The sequence below is a fragment of the Grus americana genome, chromosome 3 (genome assembly GCF_028858705.1).
Source record: "Grus americana isolate bGruAme1 chromosome 3, bGruAme1.mat, whole genome shotgun sequence".
NCBI lineage: Eukaryota > Metazoa > Chordata > Aves > Gruiformes > Gruidae > Grus > Grus americana.
Genome location: NC_072854.1, coordinates 74,692,617 through 74,712,437, shown reverse-complemented (window position 1 = coordinate 74,712,437; position 19,821 = coordinate 74,692,617). Strand labels below are relative to the sequence as shown.

The 19,821-nt window shown below is 44.0% G+C and overlaps 2 protein-coding genes and 1 long non-coding RNA gene across 9 annotated transcripts in view; 1 reads left to right on the top strand and 2 right to left on the bottom strand.

The window, feature by feature from the left end:
- Nucleotides 1-120: 120 nt before the first annotated feature.
- On the bottom strand, nucleotides 121-11,525 carry LOC129205417 (solute carrier family 22 member 2-like). Its single transcript, XM_054822924.1, has 11 exons — nucleotides 10,897-11,525; nucleotides 8,570-8,673; nucleotides 7,286-7,440; nucleotides 4,961-5,129; nucleotides 3,858-3,972; nucleotides 3,646-3,752; nucleotides 3,315-3,529; nucleotides 2,764-2,872; nucleotides 1,967-2,079; nucleotides 785-884; nucleotides 121-275 (listed from the first exon to the last, which is right to left on the bottom strand). The coding sequence occupies exons 1-11, from the start codon at nucleotides 11,305-11,307 to the stop codon at nucleotides 209-211; spliced, it is 1,665 nt and encodes a 554-aa protein (XP_054678899.1). The 5' UTR covers nucleotides 11,308-11,525; the 3' UTR covers nucleotides 121-208.
- On the top strand, nucleotides 5,587-16,842 carry LOC129205418 (uncharacterized). 6 transcript variants are annotated; one of them, XR_008576722.1, is made up of 5 exons: nucleotides 5,587-7,065; nucleotides 7,252-7,358; nucleotides 8,136-8,751; nucleotides 9,617-10,789; nucleotides 16,495-16,842. It is a non-coding gene; the product is annotated as an uncharacterized LOC129205418 (long non-coding RNA). The 6 variants fall into 6 exon arrangements; XR_008576720.1 differs by having other exon boundaries at nucleotides 5,587-7,358; nucleotides 9,617-9,954; nucleotides 10,676-10,789; XR_008576723.1 differs by adding an exon at nucleotides 11,554-11,754 and having other exon boundaries at nucleotides 5,587-7,358.
- The window catches only part of IGF2R (insulin like growth factor 2 receptor), a 61,263-nt gene continuing 55,046 nt past the window's right edge, over nucleotides 13,605-19,821 (bottom strand). For both annotated transcript variants that reach the window (XM_054822917.1, XM_054822918.1), the window contains exons 44-48: nucleotides 18,453-18,637; nucleotides 17,734-17,920; nucleotides 16,477-16,641; nucleotides 15,789-15,858; nucleotides 13,605-15,355 (exon numbers count right to left, since the gene is read on the bottom strand). In XM_054822917.1, the coding sequence (XP_054678892.1) occupies nucleotides 14,954-15,355; nucleotides 15,789-15,858; nucleotides 16,477-16,641; nucleotides 17,734-17,920; nucleotides 18,453-18,637 (1,009 nt within the window). In that variant the 3' untranslated portion in view covers nucleotides 13,605-14,953. The remainder of the gene's footprint in view (nucleotides 15,356-15,788; nucleotides 15,859-16,476; nucleotides 16,642-17,733; nucleotides 17,921-18,452; nucleotides 18,638-19,821) is intronic.

The following is a 19,821-nucleotide window of genomic DNA, read 5'->3' as shown; positions in this document are numbered from 1 at the left end:
ATGTAGTGGTTACACAGTGAAAATATGTATCGAGAGGGAAACAGCAATGCAGTAATAGGAGGCACAATCCCATCAGAACCCCCCAAACATTGTAAATAAAGGATAGGCAGACAAAAAACAGAGGCAAGTCGGGAGAGAGTATTTATTCCAATTTGCTTTTCCATGCTAGTGCCTCAAAGCAGGCTACCCAGAAAGAGTTATGCTTTCTTCAGTCATGCGCCACTTCTGATGTTTGGACGTGGAGATAGATCTTTTTGGCCTTTGGAGCACTTTGTCTGCAAGAATAACAAGACATGAGTAGCAAACCAGGAATGAAGGTATTCAGTGAGCACCTAATGTCAAGTTCTTCACTTTCCCTGCCTCTTCCCCAGAGAAGATGAACACCTGATCCTCAAATCCTCTAGATTTGCTCTGGCTCTTCAGCAGATACTGGTGCTTCACTCACTGCATGAGTAGCTGCTATCAAGAATGCCCTTTTTCTGTTCCACAAGATCAGTTAGGTTTTTTAAAGCACAAATAACATTTATAATAGCGTTGCAGCAGGTTTGAGAGACTAATGCAGCTATTCATACGCCAGTAAAGGCCTATGCTGCCTGTTTTTAGATGCCTAGGTAGACAAGTGGTAAAAAGAAAACCTCTCCAGCTGGAGTCTGGCAATGAACTTAGCAACTTCTTGGAAGCACTGGAGGCAGCCAAGTAACCCCTGGGCTTCCCAAGGAGCTGTGGGCAGGGATTTTGCACAATTTCAAGTGAAAGCTGCTAAGAGTTCATCCTTCTGACTCACCCATGGAAGTTTTCAACATCTTCAACAGTCTCAGGCAAAACTCTTCCTTTAGTTTCAGGTAGAAGCAAAACCAATCCACCCGCAATCAAACCAAGAACAGCTTCAAATCAAACAGATGCACAAAGAGCTTATTAGCATATACCACTTTCCAGCATATGCACCACTTTCTACTGCCTGGCACAAAGGACTCATAAATGGCATTTTATTTTGTTCTGCATGCAAGATGTGCAAGTCAAGGCTCTATATGCCTCCTCTGGAGGATGTGACAGCCACGTGGAGACAGCAATGAGCCAGGTTCAGTGGTGAGTTATGCACTGAACCACGGCATCTCAGGCTGGACAGACAACTGTAAAGAGGAAAGAACTCTTTCTACTCTGAGTGTATGCCAGGAAACGGATTCAATTTTTCTGCTATTTACATAACAACATTTAGAAAAATACATATTCAATTTATTATCGCCTACACAATGTGATTAACTCCTCCACTAATAATTTCTTTTAACTGCTTGGCACATGTTTAGTGTCTATATTTTAATTCTACCAAGCACCCCCCTAGATGTGCTGTCTGTGAAAACTGCATATTGACATTCAATATGCCATTTATTTTCTATAATAGTGTGCTGATCTAAAGATTCAGAAAAGTTTTGCAGACCCTGACCTGACAGTTCAGGTAACTAGTCTGCAAACACTCATCTTGCATTTATTTGCCAACCTCTTTCCAAATAGCTGGAGAACAGCCAGTTAACAGGCCGCTAGAAAAGCTGAAGCATAACAGCCACGCTTGTACTCCATTAAATAGGCAACTATGTGAAATTCTAGATTTTGGCTCCTGGATTGAGACAATAAACCTCACAGAAGAGCAGTATTGATCAAATTTGAATTCATCAAAATACTAATCTGACCAAAACATTAGAACATTTCTCAGCTCTTTGCCAGCTGTTGAACCTGTATTCACCCCAGCTTCTTTTAAAATGCAAGGAACAACAATAAGGGCAAAGGAGACATGAATGCATAAACAAACTCCAGGTTGCTATAAAGTGAAGGCTATGGCGGCTTTTGTAGATGGGAAGGGGCTTCTGCTGAATTTGGGGCAACTGCCTTAGTTTCTTTTCCCTCCCTTTGAATCTTGGGCCCCACTGCTGCAGCGCAGGAGCAGCTGGCAAGGAGGTAAGGTGGCACTTACTGAAGACTATCAGTGGCAGATCGTGCCAGACTTCCACCAGTCTGTAGACGATGAATGGGACGATGACTCCCCCAACATCGCACAAGGAGGAGCAGACCATCACCCCGAGGTTCCTGGTTCAACAGCAAAGGGATCACGTTAGCATCACAGTACTGCTGACGGAAGGGCAGGGATCACAGTTCTGACCCTTGCACAGGGCATGCAGCTCAGCAGACCACAAAATGCCAAAATAGTTTGCAAAGGCCTAGTTTTGCACTGGTGAGCACATTCAGAAGTTGTTTAGACATCTCTGCAGGCAATGGCTTACAGTCACTGGGTAGAAAGAGGAAATTTTGAATAAGAATTAACCCCAAGCTTTACATTTCTGCAGCGCACAGAGCCAACTTACAAATAGGGAAAAAAAATCCAGTCCTCAGGTGAAGGGCTTGAGTTAACACACATTCTCCATAGCAGACTCCACTCTGGACAGATCCATTTAAATGTTCTTTTGATTCAAACAAGACACAAATCCAAGCACTACATGGTATGGTACTTCAGAACTTTCATCCACCCTGGTTGACTCCACTTTTCCCTTTATTTCAGTCACATGAGTTTTCATCTGCCTTAAAGTACATCTGCTGTTTTCATGAATCTACTTTTTAAAGCATTTTACTTATGCTCCACGTACTTCATGTTCAGCAGTACCTGTGTAGTTCTGAAGCATTTGAGGATAACTTAGTTTAGCACACAACGTAACATACACATTGGCCTCAACTATTTGTTTCCAGGCCAAACGCCAATGGGGAGGACATACCTACCTGATGTATGTTGGATACAGTTCAGTGTTTACAAAGCAAACCATTTCAAAAGCCATCGTGATCCCCATTCTCCCAATGCAGGCAGCAATCACTTTTAGCCAATGTATGTCTGCAGAGAAAAATGCATTCAACCCATTTAAAAGCATCCCAGCGATTTAGCAGGAGTCAGTTAATACACCAGTGTTATTTTAGGGGGGACCTCTGATCCCATATCACTTGATGTTTTTAAGGGGCCTTGCTTCACCCGTGTGAGGGAACAGGAACAGCCAGCACTGCGTGAGCTGTGGCACGGGGACCCTCCCAAAGCGGCACGGGGGACCCAGGTGCTTTGAGATTTGTCATCAGCAGTGCTGCAGAGCAACCCCATTTCACTTCTGCAGCAGGAGGAGCGCTGCTAAAAGTGTGTGTGTGTGGGGGGGGCACTCAATGGCAGGCGTGGGTTTGCGGACCTTTGGGGCTGGACCTCAGTAACAGGGAGGGAGAGGTGGGTGCTGACCCCAGGGGGCAACGCCAGGTTGGGAAGCCACTGTGGCCTCCCGCAGGTGACTCACCCTCTGGGATCAGGGCTGTGACAAGGCAGGCGGCCCCAGCCACCAGGTTTGCTGCAGCCCAGGGGTAGCGCCGCCCGACGCGGTCGATGGTGACGATGATGATGAAGGCGGCTGGGAACTCGACAAGCGCAGAATAGAGGAAATCCAGGTACATGTTCCCAGCGGCTATTCCCATGTGCATGATGAGCCCCTGGTAGAGGACGGAGCTTGTGAACCTGGGCAGAGAAGAGCATCCCAGGTTCGTTAGTCAGTCAGAGGACTGAAGTCTGTGTCCTGCTGGAGCCTTCATAACCAGAGCTCCAAAAACAGCTCTCCAACATTATCTTCTTACCAGTTGTACATCAAAATTAATGTGTTTTTTCTCATCTGTGGTGTCCTGACAAGGTCGATGAGTGAAGGACTCTGCTTTCCGCCATCTTCCTCTTCAAATTTGATATCCTGCAGAAGAGCCAGTACAAAGTACAGTAAGTTTCTGCTGGGAAGAACTGATAGAAGGGACTATCATGATGCTTGCTTACATGCATAAAAAAACCCTGAGCTCACCTGAAAATGGGAAGGCATCTTTTTCCGATTTTTTTTAGCCATATGACTGACAATTTTCATAGCTTTGTCATTTTTTCCTTGAGAGATCAGCCACCTGGGAGACTCTGGGAGGCACCTACAATACAAGTGGATGCTATTATACACCAAAATATAAAGCTCACATAGTGCTCCCATATAAGGCGACTGTGGAGAGAGGGCTTTGGTTCAATAGAGGCAGGCAGGGTTTTTTTCTTTAGTCTTTTTTGGGGGGGGAGGCTGGGAGGGGAGTGTGTGTTCTCCCCCCCCGCCGTCAGGAAAAGTAATATATCCCACTGCTGAAATGGGAAGAGTAGCAGTTGTGGCAGTGGCTTTAGTCAGAGATGAGTTTACTAAAGATAAATCAGGGAAGGGCTTTGAGCGAGAGTAGTGCTATCATTTTATTCAGCCTGTTCACCACAAACTGGCTCCTCTTAGGGAGTCATTTTCCAGTTGTGCCATCACAGCTTAAGTAGTAAACAAGCTAGAACTGGCTTACCAGTTCACAAATATGAAAAAAGGAAGACAACGAATCTCTTTCTACTATTCCTAACCTCTCGACCCATCTGGACAATTTCTCAAACTGAAAAATATCAATCAAAAAGAGAGGAGAGAATCCAAAATAAAGGTGAACCTATATGCCTTCTTTTGGTTGGACCGCAAAAAGCTGCAACATTTTTTCCTTAAAAGAACATGTAAACAACCTGTTACAGTTCAATTAGCATTCCACAATCTTTCAATAACCATCTTTTCAGTGTAGGATCCACTAAATTATGTCAAGGCATTTCTTTTCCTTTATGAAATGCTTAATGAAGATAATATATGATATTAAACCACTCTCCCCAGTGTTTTTCAAAGTGGTCTTTCTTTTAAGCAGAAGTCAGGTGCGGCGCACAGGCTAAGATGCAACAAAGTCTCAGCTGCTGAGGGGTCCTATTTCCCTCTCCTTTTTCCTGTGTACCTCCTCTTTGCACTAAGAGACACACACGACCAAAAAGCAGAGCCAAATCTCCCTCAGTATCGAGCCCTGGGAGGCAGAAGCAGCTGGTTTTTGGGTCGTGGGCAGAGGTACAATGAAGCCCGTTTACCAGTAGTAGAGCAGGAAGAAGCAGCTCGGCAGGGTGACGGTGAGCTGCAGCCACCGCCAGTGAGGGATGGCGTAAGCGATGGCATCAAAGACCAGGAGCCCAACGGAGAAAGCCGTCTGGTAGAGGATGCCCACCGTCCTCCGGTACTTCGGACCGACAACTTCTGTCACTGCAAACACGCACAGAGACAGGTGAGTGACAACTCAGCCACGACCACTCAGCGCAGCAGTAACTTGCTCTGCAGGGACACTGGAAGACCAAATGTTGCATTAATGCCCTGAAGAAACCATCTTGGTAATCCTGGGCTTCCTGGCATAAAGCCTCCAGACAAATATCCTCTTGTGCTCCAGAGGAAGGTTTGCTTTTCTGTCACCCAAACTCTCAGCAGGGGAGAAAACACTGCTCCTGCTCTTTCACTGGCCTAAGGCATCCAGTACTGTCTTGTCATGGAAATCTCCGAGTAAATCAAACATTCCTCAAAGTGCACAGACAGATTTTGTTGTAAAATCTAACACCAACCTACATGTCTCCAACCCAATAATAAAACGTCGTATTTTGTTTTCTAAATGCAACCTTTCAGCCTGCATCTCACGCCAAGTACATAAGAAACTCTTGAACCACAGGATGGCATACAGCTTCCTGGTCAGGATGGCTTCACCACTCATCTGCACCTCGTGGGTGCACGTCACAGGACAGACCCACACAAGTCTTGTTGGTACACAGCTAAAAGTAACTATTCAAGCAGGCAGGCACAAACACACTGAAAATTTTGCATCCGGTTGTGTGATTTCAGGAAAGCAAACCAATTAGAGAAAGAACAGAAGGCAGTTATTTAGGAGCTGAAGGAAGTGGTGTGTTTTGGAGCCACGGATTAGTTAATACTGCTTGGCCAAACGATGCACCGACACAAAGTCATCTCCTCAGGCTCAGTGGGACTGAGCCAAAAGCAGCTGAAGGGTAGACAAGTGTGTCCCGGGGGAGCGTGACAATAAGGTTGCTCTGCCCACATGCCCTTCCCCAGGCATTCAGTATTGGCCACCCTTAGGGAGAGGGTACAAGGTTAAAGGGGCTTTGGGACTGATTCTGGGTGACTTCTTTCTCAGGAGAGTTTCAAGGAGAATCGAGAAGTAACAAGGTGTGACTGAGCTAAAATATGAGGATAGGGGAAGTCATTATCTTGACAGGGATTTTATGCTCTAAAATGGCAAATAGTTCCAGAAGAGGTGATGAAGATCTCATTTGTGCCAGGAAAAGTTTTAAAAGGCCAAGCAAGCATCTAGAATGTGCACAGGAAAGAACAACCATGTCTTGGCAGGAGACGGTCTGGACCGTGGGCTAGATGTTTTTATTTGTATCAGACATCTGGATAACTGCATTAGCAAGATGTCCCCGCTAAAAGACTTAGTAGAAGTTTAGGGTGTTGACTTTTACATTTTTTTCCACTATCACAGTGAACTGGATCACTCAGAGCTATTTGGTAGAGCCACCTGACATCCTAATCTAGATAAGGCTCTATTGGGCAGCATTTAAAAATATTTAACTTGCTGCTTTGGTGATTGCTTGGTGTTGGGTATTTTTGACAAGAGCCTAAATTCCACACCAGAGAAGTCAGAAGTTTCAGGCAGCTCTACCATGCCCCAGAAAGTGGTCCCCAGCTGGCCCCAACCCTGCTGCCACGCAGCCGTGCTTCACCACCAGACACGATCGGTGCAAGGCGGTGGGAGAGGCACCAGCAGAGCCCGGCTCCTCGCACTGCTCTGCGATCCCCCGGGTTGGCCTCCACTCAGACAAGTGCACAGATACCCAAACAGCTTGTCTTTTTTTCAGCAAGTACATGCTGTTCTTCAGTTATTTTTAGGCTGTAAAGCCTCTGTTTGCCCTTTAATGCCCTTTGTGTCATAAAAATGCCTCCACTTTTCCCCACCCTCTGCCTGCTTCTTTAATGGCCTCCTCTGTCATCACCCTGTCTGCGACTGGGCTGGAGCGGCTGCGGTCTGCCCCAGGGCTGTCGCCTTCCTCAGCTGGTGCCCGAGGGGAGGGAGAGGAGCCCGGGGGCCCAGATCTGCAAAGGGGAGCTGGCACCACAAGGGAAAGCCTGCCCTGAGGTAACAGTTCTGGTATACCACTGCTTGCTTGAGATTTGAAGGCTACCATTGCTTCTCCCTGATGACAATGCTTGAAAAAAATCCTGAGAAGTCAAAGGAGAAAATTCCTTGGTAAAACACCATAGGAGGCATTTTTTAAATGGCTTTTGTTTTGGGTTGTTGGGTTTTTTTCTTCATCTTCTGCAGCCAATATTGCTCCTGGGAAAAGGTCTGAACTCACCCAGGATGTAGCCTGCGGTCCAGCAGCCCTTGCTGACCAGCCCTTGCAAGAACCGGAGGATGACTATCCACAGGTAGGTGGGCACGAAGACCAGAAGGATTCCACAGACAACGTTTGCAAGAATTGTATTTAAGAGGCAAAATTTACGGCCAAACCTGGATTGGAAGATAATATGTGTAAAGCAAAACACTGGTCATGAAAACACAGGCGTTTTAAACTAGTAAAAGCTTTGTGCATCTTTGGGGGGGGGGGGAATCTAACTTTGCCATACAAGGGATAGATACACATTGACTTTTATTCTTACAGCCCATTACTCACTTATCTGCTTTTCTATTCCCTGAAAAATTACTGCACCAATTGCTCTGCAATTCCACAAAGGCTTTCAGGAAAAAGAAAAAATTTCCCAAGTTAGAGAATAATAGTCCCATATTTACATTTGGACTGTGACTGTTATTGCTGAATTTCAGAACAGGCAGCTTAATAATCCGTTGTGGTGGGGTTTTTTTTTTTTTGTAATGGGGGTGAAAAATAAACAGGGGTTAATATTATGATTCTGATATGTCTGCATGCACCAGATTTACCACAGATTCCTATACCACAATCTTAATCTCCAAAAAATCTAATATGTATGGAGCTTGTTGTGAGTAGGCTGTGCTCTGCAGCCGGAGCACCTCGGAGCCTGCTGTACTAACAGTCCTAGGCAGGAGGGAACAAGGGGGGGGAAAGGGTCTTCAAACACTGGCATTTGTTTCTTTTTAATCCCCGCCACCTGGGCTAGGGCAGCTGCATCTGCTGGCTCTGAACAGGGAGCTAAAGGCGCCAGGACACAGGGATTTCTGCTTTTTCACAGTGACTGCTGCTGTACCCATCTGGCAATCTCTGCATCTGCTATTTCAAAGTTTCTCCAAAGGAAGCAAGATGTTTCCAAGCTGCAGCCGCACAGAGCGTGACAGATCAAGTGGGGGCTCCAAACCAGCGTTTCCTGGCTTTGGTTAACGTCCCAGGGCTCTGGTGGGGCACGGTAGGGAGTTTGGGGTGTACGGTCCTAAATAGTCCTCGTGGGCTCTGCAGGACTCTCTGAGCAGGAGAATTGTGCAAACCACCAGGTATGACCTAAGAGACAGAGTACTCCTCATACTGCAACTGAACATCCAGGTGGTTGACCTTATTTTGAGAAGAACAGAGATGATAGCAGTTGCACAACCTTTCTCTGCCTTTATCTAAGCTCAGCTGCTGAACACCGATAAGGGAGGTCAGAGGGTTCTGCTGTGAGCCCACACGTACCTGTCTGCTATGTAGCCAATGTTTATGGAGCCAATAAAAAACCCGGCATTCACAGAAGACTGAAAGAGGTCCAGCTTCCAGGAGTCCTCACACACCAGGTTAAACTAAAGGAGCAACCACAGTTAGAAGCAAGAGAGTGAAACGAGGACCTGGCTCACATTCACAAGTTTCCTTTGCGTCAGGTAAAAATTTAAATTTGTTTCTGGATCAATGACTATTTTATCAGCACCCAGAAACCCTACTGACTTAATTAAGTGTCCAACAGGATCAAGCCCTTGAGCAGTTTCCTGGTATTTCCCATTCATGTCTCATCTCTTGTTACTGGAAAGAGCATAACCGAGTTATTACCTGTCAGGATCAGGACCCTAACTTGTTTTAGGCCTTGTTGATCAAATCAGCATGGACCTGATGATCACCCTGGGCTTTTCAAACAGCTTTTTTTTTTTTTTTGTGGCTGATGGTGAACATTTTTAAGTAGTTCTGGTTGCCTCATACATTCACATGCCATAGTAGTCCCTGCAGACCCCTCAGGACTAAGGGTCATGCCTTCACTGAAGGTATCCTAGATGCTTGTAGAAGCCTGCCCTGTCCCGCTTCCCATGGAGCAACGGCTCCCCGAAGGAGGTATCTGCATCTGCCCAAGGCCACAGCATTTTCTCTCTGCTCTGGCCTTTTGCTCAGCTAAATTGTCCTACAGCCTAATGTGTCTGGAAACCGGTTCTTTTGTATCTGGGGCCAAGCTTTATACCATGTGTGTATGCACTTATATTTGCCATCTGGCCTTAGTTCTCTTATCTTACTTAAGTAGATATACATAAAAGCTACTGGAGAATAAGTTATTTCAAAAAGCTGTCCTAACAGGACTGAGAAACCCTTCCCATCCTACCAGTAGTTGGGTTTATTTAAAGCTGTGCATCTTTAATCAACATAAAACCAGATACTTCTGATGCTCTGTGGGGCTTCCGACGAGGATATTTTTCCATGTGTAAATTTTTCCTTCGAGCAAAGTAACATGCTTTACTCTGTGCTGTTCTTTCCCTTGCTTAGCTGCCAGAGCAAGGGACAACATAACAGAGCCCAAGAGCCTTCACAAAAACAGTCACATCCAGAAGCAAAACACTTTGCCAAAACTCACATGGAGGCGCATGACGGTTTTGGTTATCCTGTGAAGGAAGAAGTCCGTGGGCCTTGCACCCCTTTCAGAAGAAGAGGGAAGATGACTGATGCAAGACCGTGACCGCACAAATCCACGCAGACTGCAAGTTTTCAGCTTCCCACCATCTCAAGAGGTCATCTGGACCCTAGCATCTGCTCAAGCCTTTTGCAGCGAGATGTGCCTGCTGCGCTGCTGCTTTGAGGAAGTCCTGGGGCACCCTCCATTTGAGGTGTCTCACCTCCTCACTTTACTGTTGCTCTGTCCACACTTTGCTGAAAGAAGTACACTTGCAGTACACCACCTAAAATCTAGCTCCAACCTCTTACAAAACTATAAATGCTGAAGTTGCTAAAGCACAGAATTTACCTGCTCCTCCATTTGTGTTAGATACATGGGGGAAAGAATCCTGACCTCCACCATCTCTAAAAATTTGGTGGAACTTTCTGTGATAAAAATCAAGCTTGTCATCCCAGATACTGATTTGTTTTTAAAGCACCTAAAACCTTAAAGTACCTTAAGTAGCTTAAGTACCATTTTCAGTTTATTCACATCTGAACACAAAACAGCCATTGGATTTTCTGCAATTTATTCCTGAATTAAGCTGTTTAATTGTAGGAAATTATTACCTTTTCCCCCACCTATAGTCATTCAGTCATATTTGAAACTGCCTTTAAAAGACAATCTTCATTTAAGAAAAGGAAAAAAAAAAAAGAAAGAAAGAAATGAAGACCTTCACATCTGGGTGAAGATCCCAGGAAGACTGGGAGGTCTGCGCAGCGTGCCCACTTGGGATCGGCCGCTTTTGTTTGTAGTGCTGCGCACTGCTGATGCCTCACCAGCGATGTTTACACAGCTCCACCAATCGGACCTCTCATGTGACGGGAATTTCATTCAGAACTGGACTTTATCTACCTAGGTATTTGTTTGCTGAAATATGCTTTGCTCCCCAGCTGGAGATATAAGCCTCCTGAGCAGCCAAGGCAACGCTCCACAGCGAGAACAGAGGGAAGACAACTTGCAGAACTCCCTGCGCAAGTTTGCGGCAAGAGGATCCCCTCGTTCAGGTAAGCAGGTGTCATTTTAACACAGCCTAGGCTACGCCAACCCTCTCCCACATCTCTCAGCTTGTCTGCAACCGAGGGGGCAAGGGAAGGGGGGTATTCGTTTTTACCTCGGTCACGAGAGAGGTCCCTGGGGAGTCGTAGACCCAGCCATCCTGGCAGGGACCGAGGGGGACGGTGCTCCAGTTGCCCACAATGCTGCCGAGGGGGTCGGTGCAGCTGATGCCTGTCGCGTTCCAGTCCACCTCGTACCTCCTGCAGCGGCTGCCAAAACTGGCCCCGTGGCTGCCCCACTCGGGAACTGTGTGGTTGAGCTGCTCCTCTGGGCTCCAGCCACACCGCTGGCTCAGCTCAGCCACCCCGGGGCTGAAGCAGCGATGCTCAGGGATGAACCCGAAGAAGACGACACCCACGTACACCGGGGTGAAGGCAGCAGAAAGCAAACACAGGACAAAGAAGATTTGCTTCTGGAATCTGTCAAATTCTCCAACATTCTCCAAAATGTCATCTAGGGTTGGCATTTTGGCATCAAAACCACCCCCAAAAACTCATCTAGGTCTTCTGTGCAGCACTGAGATATTTAGTTGGCAGCAAAGCTATTTAAGTAACAAAGACATTTGACCAAAAGTCAAGACTAACTCCATAAATTATTAAACTACATGTTGCAAGCTTTATTTTTTAGGTTTCATTTGAAATCAGACCTTAATTCACCCAGGGAGAATTTGCATTTAACCCCTAATCAGAGCACATACATTCCTGTTTTCCAGAAAAGCCACCAACAGCCACAGCACTTTGGGTTTTTTGGGGTTTTTTTATTAGCCAAACCAGCTCCTCAAAGAAGAAGCATTTTAAGGAGCAAGCATAGATGGAAAATTCCACTAACGTGGAAGCAAATGAGAAGTTTATTGTAGCAGTTGGTGGGCACCACATGTGAACAAGGCTTATCAACTGAGTTCGATAAAGAACAGGTAAGTACACTGTGAAACAAAAGTCTCTCTACTTTGAGCCATGTAATGGTGAAGAACAGCTTTCCCGCAAACTCCAGTATCATGTATGTCTCACCCTTGCAGCCACCCTCACTCTCCACGCTCCTCCATTTCCAAGGAAAACCTCTCCCACCTACATCAGGGAACAAAATTTTCACCTGACCATATATTTGCAGTGATACAAAAGATAAAAAGCATTCACTAAGGAATTATGCACTGGGAATAGCTTTGAGAAACAATAATATAAAATACTTATGACCAAAACAGCTTTCTTACCAGAGACGACCTGTAAGACTTTAGGTGGAATTCATTGTGGGGGACCCTCAAAAAAGTCCAGTTGTATCAGGCTCCAATGATACTCGTGCTGTCTATGGATAGACACTTGCTACTCCAACACCTTTTGCTCACAACTGCTTCCATCAGAAAGACAAGCATAGGCAAAGGCAACATTTTAAAGATGGAAAAAAGTGAAAAATGGTCTGGAAAGTGATTTGCAGGGATTAGGCAGGCAAAAAAAAAAAAAGACCTCCTCTCAATACACTCCAAAAATAAACCAGCTTAGGCCATTCTGTCCCAGGGACAGAAAAAGAAACCCCTCTCCCGCACCACTTACAGTGGTGTGACACCAACCCCGGCACATCACCCCCCCATGCCGCACCAGACTTCCACCTCCACGGCTGCAGGGGCTCCCTGAGGAGCTGGGGAGGGGACAGGGACACACAAGCGCACAGTGGCATCCGCCGCGCTCACAGCCAGCCCCCGCAGCCTCCCTCAGCAGGATGCGCGCAGCCAGCCAAGGCCAAGGAAACCAAAATCAAAGCCTGCCTGTGAAGTGGGTGAAGTTTAAAGCCATTAGGCTGTATCTTAAAAACACACGCAAAAAACCTCACATTGCTTCTTAGCCAGCGGTTTTGTTTAAGCAGCTGGTAATGGCATGCATAAGTTCCACGTGAACAAAAAAAGTTAACTGGGCCTTTTTTCCTGCAGCGCAGCCGGGTTGGGTGGCACTGTGCCGTGCGGCAGGGTGCCTTAGAGGCTCACTCCCAGGGAGACACGCTGCCCAGCCATTTGTACGTACTCGTCTGGGCCCTCCCTATGGTTAAACAGGGTATTCTACTGCAAAAGTATTCTGCTGAAGTCATACATCCAGCTCTGAACAAGAGAAGATTCAGTCAGCCTACCTACAAACGCCTAGGTAGAATGTAGGCAATAGTTCCAAGACACTGAAGTCACTCACTGCTGTCAGCTGCATGTTAGAAATACATCGATACTGCTCAGATAAGCACCCCCAGGCAGAATACCTCTGTTCTACCTAAGCCTCGTGAGGCACAGTCACAAAGAGACCACGCGGTGTAATGCCTTAATGCATGGGAAAGCATTTCACGTGGCGGTTCATGGATCGAACAACTCCAAGATGCCAGCCCTGAAGACTTGGGGAAGGAAAGTGGTATTCTTCAACATCCATTGAGAGAACTGTTGCAATGGTAGCTGACAGTGTTAAAAATACACCATCAAGCCTCTCATTCCCCCAAAATTAACTTAATACTAAATATGAAAAATGCTGCTTTTGTTTTAAGTATAACAAGATGCAGCTTTAGCCAAACTGATTTACAGCTTCATTGGTAACAATACAAGAGGAATAAAACCCAAACCCTTCTGATAAAAGAAAGAATACACCACCGGGGCTTACCTTTATATTCTGATCTTTGTCATCAAACATCAGTTCTTGTCTCAAGTGACACAGTTAAGGTATTAGTTATCACAGCAAAAAAAGGTTATCACCAGGCTGATGAGCAGCAGCATTACAGACTAGTGTAAGAAAGATTCCAGACTTGAGATGTGGGATTTGGAATACCCACTTCGCATCTTTTATTGAAATTGCTGAATATGTTATATTACACTATTTTGATTCAAAATGGAGTTTTTATAAAAAGAAACCATTGTTGAAACTGAGTAAGCCAGCCAAAAGGAACAATTAAAAGTTTCAAAAATTTCTGACCGATGCACGTACTTGTACGATGCTTTGAAACCCTATCATGGCCTATGATTTAATTTAGGAAACACCTGGAGAAGAGCAAGACTGCTAAAGAAAATTTGACTTGCATTCATTGCCAGCAGTATTTCAAATAAATGACGATAGCCAGGACCATAGCCTAAGAGCTAGAACTTAAGCTATCAAAAAAAAACATTGGCCCAAATTTTTTTCTTGTAATTAATACCAGAGAGAGATATTGTGCTGACTAGGGCTACTCTAGTTGTTGGGCTTTTCTTGGTGATGACAAATTGGGCAGTGCAGATTGTATTATAGGAATTCTGCCTCTACGTCCTTGAAAACTCTGGTTCTCTGTGCAGTCGGTCTAGTCCAGCCATAATCTAGGGGAAAAAAAAAAAAAATCTTTGGGTGCTTTTCAGCTGCTTAGGTAAATACTGATGAAGTCAGTCGTATGACCAGTACCAAAAAAATATCATGCAAAGAACAGCAACCATTTCAGGCTAAAGCTATACAGAGTTGTACCTTTCAGTCAATACCTTTGAACCAATGATCTGTTTAAATTAGAATGGATATTCAAATTTACAGGATAAATTAGACCAGTTCCAAAATTTACATCAAATCATCCCAACACACAAAAGTTATATTTTTCCTCGTCTTACGATGGGTGAACCCATAGAATAATACCCTGCCGGCAGGAAGAACATGTTGCTATTAAGCAAACCTGAGTAGTGAGGATCAATAAATACAAGGAGTTAAAATGCTAGTAGTCAGATAACTTGAGTCTCAGGAGCCAGGGCCTTCATTGAGCCTTAATCCTTTCTTTTCAAAAGGTTTCTCTTTTTTAAGCAAGCATTTAACATCTATGCTGAGGCTTGGAAACAAACAAACACCACCCCACCCCCCCCCCCCCCCCCCCCAAAAAAAAAAAAAAGGAAAGAAAAAAGAGAAGTGTCCTGGCTAGAGAGAGTCAACATAACTCAGCCAACTGGATGTTAGAAATCCAGTCATTGCTGAACAGATCATTGTAAACAACCACGAAATCTTTCTTTTCTTCCCTTTTCAATGGTTTCTTGTTAAAGGCAAAATTCAGAAAAATCTTTCAGGCTGAAGTCCTCATATTTGGTTGGAAATGTTGTCCCATTATATATAATCTCTCTCTATATATTTGATTAGGCACAAGAGGGGTTATTAAACATTCAACAAGTCCTCATCACTATCATCATGAAACGATACTGTATTTGTAGAGTTCTGTGCCTGCTGCTGGCCTGGCTTGGTTTTTGCTTTCCTTTCCTTTCCCCCATTCAGCAAATAAGCTTTATCATCACTTCCAAAACTAGGTGGCTTCTTTTGTGGGTGCTTGCTCTTGTCTAGTCCTCTTCCTGTCTGTATCTTTACATCTGGAATGGTTAACACTTCATCCTCACTGTCCAGGTCATCCACATGGAGAGAGTTAAAGGCTTCTGATGTAACAGACTTGGTAGTAATGTGACCGTTCTCCTGCCCTCCTTTTGCTGTTCTTTGATTTAGTACTGCGATTTCCTCCATAAGCCACTCTGTTTCATTCTCATTAGCTTCTTCTTCACTGTTTATCTGCAAGAAAAAACAAAAATAAATGCAAGAGGAGACTGCATATACCACTCTAGACTCTGCCACACGCTGATCTCCTGTGTCACCCACACCACACATGGCCTTGGGTTTAACTTAGCCATAAGATAGCAATACTGCTATAGCATGCTGTTACTATCGCTTTTCTCTATGTCTGAAACAGACTTTTTTCCTCTTCCTGTAATTTATGTGTTATTTGGCTGTTTATGGGCTGCTCTTCATTTCTTCAACTCTATCTTCCTTTCCCATTTCACAATGGGAACGTAGATATCTCAGCTATGTGGCTTTCCTGAAGCCACATGGTATGGTTTCCATGCACTGAAGGAACTAGGAATTAAGGGGGTTTGTTTATTTATTAAAGTTTCATATTAAGAAAACTTGACAAGAAACAAAACCTTCTATTTTGCCACTGTATTACCTTTGTGTATTTGTAGGAAACACCGGATGTTCTTCTGCAGCAGTTTGTTATCTTGTTTATTACAATTTCCCTAAAGAAGGGGAAGAATACTGTATTAGAGAGACTGTATCCCCCTTATTAGCCCTCACTTTTCTTCACTGGATTTTTACTATCAACACAAGGCATTTCACCAAGCCAGCTGCAAGCTATCGCATAAGGACACTTAACCTTGAACCACTGTAACAAAATTCAGTCCACGGTGATGTACATCTTCCCCCTTACCACAGCTTCAGGGTGACTGTTCTGAAACACCTCTGGCCTTTATGTCTAACGGGAAAAAAATACCAAACTTGTCTGGAAAGCAGAGAACCAGCAGGACTTGAACCTGTTCCTTGCTACTGTTGTACGGTTCTACCTTGACAGCATAAAAGGAGAGGAATATCAAATACTAACAATATTGTCAGGTTGTTTTATCCTCCTTAATTAGCAGTTGTCCACAATAGAGATGAGCTCAATTCAATTGTGTGCTCCAGCCCTCTTTACATGGACCTTCAGACAGTAATCGGGAATTCGAAAAAAACAGCGGTTTGACAGTTGATGCTGCCAACTGAGAAACAGAACTTAAATCTCTGAAGTTCACTACTTCCCTTTCACTGAGGAAACCCAGTCCTACCAAGCAAATTTCTAAAGCCTCCCAATCATTTCTTACCGCCTCTCTTTTTTGTAGAACAGCAAGATTATTAGGCATGCAGTGAGAACAACCAGGAGGACGCTCAGCACAGCACCCACAGCTTGACTTCTCCTTGAAAGGCCTTTATGTACTCGGGCCTCCTGATCAATCTGGTGCTCATTGCTTCCTGGATCATTGGTTGATCTAGTAACAGAAATTGGGAAGAAAAGGACAATTAAGATCTATTGACCAGTTGCATCAAACTGGATTAGAAACAGCAGATTCAAAGAAATTAAACATGCCATGTCATCCTGTCAGTCCTAACAGCTGTAAAAATTGAATTCAGAGGATTTTGTTCTAAGTAAAAATCACTGAAAAAATAAAAGCATGTATAGTGTGCCTTCATCCTGGTATGCTGTCCAACAGTGCACAAAACTGTTTGCAGTCAAGACTGAAGTGCATGATTAGGCACTCTAGAGCTTACACAGCAGCAGTTATCGACACAAAGCTGCTATTTTAGAACCAAACCTACACCTGAGCAAGCTGCAAAAGCTACAGCAATTATTTACCTTCCAGCTGACTATGGCACTACACAGACTTCAATCGCTAATTGCCTGTTTAACCAGAATAAACAGTTTCCCTATGTTTTCAAGCTAGCAGCTAGAAAGTGAACAGTCCTAGAAGTAGTGACTCCATTCTTTGCAGTGAGGCTGCCTGCACATCAAGAATGCTGGTAAGCACCCAGATACAGTCACTCTGCTTTTAACACTGTCACCTCATTACTCCTTTTTGGATCTGTAGATAAGCTGATCATAATTAGTTGCAGAAATACCTCATTATTCCTCTAAGACCTGTAATGATTTTCACTCTAGCCTGAAGAAGTAGGCAGATAGAGAGAAAGGACAGTATTTGCTGTGGCTTTAAAGTTTTCCAGACAGTTAGGCAAGGAGGACAAAAAGCCTTACCTAAATACCGGTTACTCCTCTCAGTAACATGAAAGAGCATGTTCTGTTAGCTACAGTGGGCACTAGTTAGTGAGGACAATAATATTAATTCCACCATGCCTCTCTGTTTCCTGTGCAAACAAGCATCTCTAGGTCCAGATCAACTTGGCAAACTTATTTGGTGCTCATGTGCCAAATATTACATACACGAACACCAATTCCACCTACCCATGAGTCTATTGCTTTTTAGCTTTTCATTTTTTTCGCAATCACTGTGATGAACAAAGGCAAAAAAGCCTTTAGCTGAGAAGTGCTGACAAGAGCTGCTTTCAGAAAATGGTTAACTACTCACATTAATGGACACACAGCAGATGTGTACCAGGTAAATAAATACTGGCAATCTGCTGTCTCATGAAGGAATTCAGGGATGCCTTCATTTACTCGTGGTTTGCAGTGGAAGAAAATGGTTGAAGACACAAACTTTGATTTATCTTTACCGCATCTGGAGTCTGATGAAAATATGACATCCAGGTCATCATCTACAACAAGAAGAAAACCTTATAGTTTACTACTTTCTCTATTAACACTAGACCCTGGAAAGTTATGTTATTTGTTCTGCAGTAACGGCTTATACTTTGCAATATTTGCAGGTGAGCTTATAATTTTACGTAGCTGATCTCATCAGTTGCTATGCAACAGTGGGCTAAGGTCTTCACAAGAAAAAGTAGCTAGATGAAAGAGATCATTGCTTATGCAGCACAAGCACAGAAGAAAACAGGAGACCAAGTCTTTTATCTTGCATTGTTTCTACCAAAGTCTTTCAACAAGTGTCGAGCCCAAACCCTATTAGGGCCGCATTTGCAATTGAGCTTACACCATAAGAAAAAAACAAACAAAACCAAACCAACCAACCAACCCACCACAAAAAACCCACCACTAAATTCTGCTAGACAGACTCTGGATACCTTTACAGAAATAGATTAGCACAGATGTTGTGAAACAAGAACCATCTTTTGATGAAGCAATTCACATGGAGTATCAAGCAATTCTGACCGGTGAGCAAGTACTTACCCTCAACATAATATTTAGCTTTACTGACAGAACCAATTCTCCGAAAGCGACGTTCATTAGTTTTAACCTGGCAGATGTTTGCACCAGAGCATTCTGGGAAACTTGAGTTTCTTATACCAGAAAGTTGAATTTCATATACATATTTATCACCATTTGTCCGTATGTCACCAGAAGCCGTGTACAACCTGAGGAAACAGAGGACAGGTCTATCCTTAAGTCTAAACTCACAGATTTAGATTATTCCCAAGACATAAGACTGGCAATAGTAGTAGCTGCTACCACTGGTTGGTTCCAGAGCAAGTTGGAGTGACTGATTCAACAACCAGAAAAGATGCAGGACTGAACATTACAAATGAGGATTATATTTAGCATAAATGTAATCTTTCTAAGAAAGCACAAAAAGCAAACTTTTCTTGTTTTATTGCCCTCAGTGGGTGTATGAACATGTAATCCAAAGGATCAAGATAAATTGGAGATAAAAGTATGGTGCAGCAGCTCATACACAAGCTAGCCTACTGAACATAAGAATCATATTGTGTGCTCTGCAGCTACGACAAATAGCATAGTTTAGCTGACTTCTCCAGAAGCGTAACTAGTTCTACTGTAAGTGCTACCTAAGTACTATTTACAATTTTATCCTTTCACACTGCTGGTCAGAGTGAGAATGCTCTGAGATTCATAGCTATTTGTTCTGGCCACCTGCTTGAAGGCTGAGCTTACTCAAATATGACTTGCCTTTAATCTCACATTGCACCAAGTTTTATTTTTGTCCTGACTTCCTCTACTCCTTCGTCCAGGCCTGTTTGATTTTTATTTTTTCTCTATGCTTGTAATGCTATCACCACATTAGCACAGCAGGTTTATTCATGACACTTCTGCTCAGTTACTCCAACCCTGCACACTAAGGGTTTGTGCCCTGCAAGCAGAGTTTATTCTTCCCATAACACTAGTATGGACAGATTTCCTTCCATAACACTAGCATTGACATGAAATATAGTAGCTTAAAAGAGATTCTGGACCAGAGTTATGTGTAATGTGTAGTACAGTCAGTGTAACTGCTGATCTTTGCCTCCCTCTCCTGAGTTCAGTCACTCTTGACCATTCCTCTAGAGCTGTCCTTCTTCACTTCTAAAGCTTCTGAAGCATAGGTTCCTACTTCCATATGGATCATCTGAGCAGGAAAAAAGCTGCAATGTAAAAAGCCAAAGAGTACTCTAGGTGGAAAAAAAAAAAAAATCAAGTTCTCTAGCACTGAACTAATGTCTACACACTATGGAAGAAAGCAATAACCCACAATAAAGAGATCTAACGTTAAGGTAAGTATGTGCAGGCTTTAGATTAACCTGGAGATGCTCAAAGCTATAAAGCC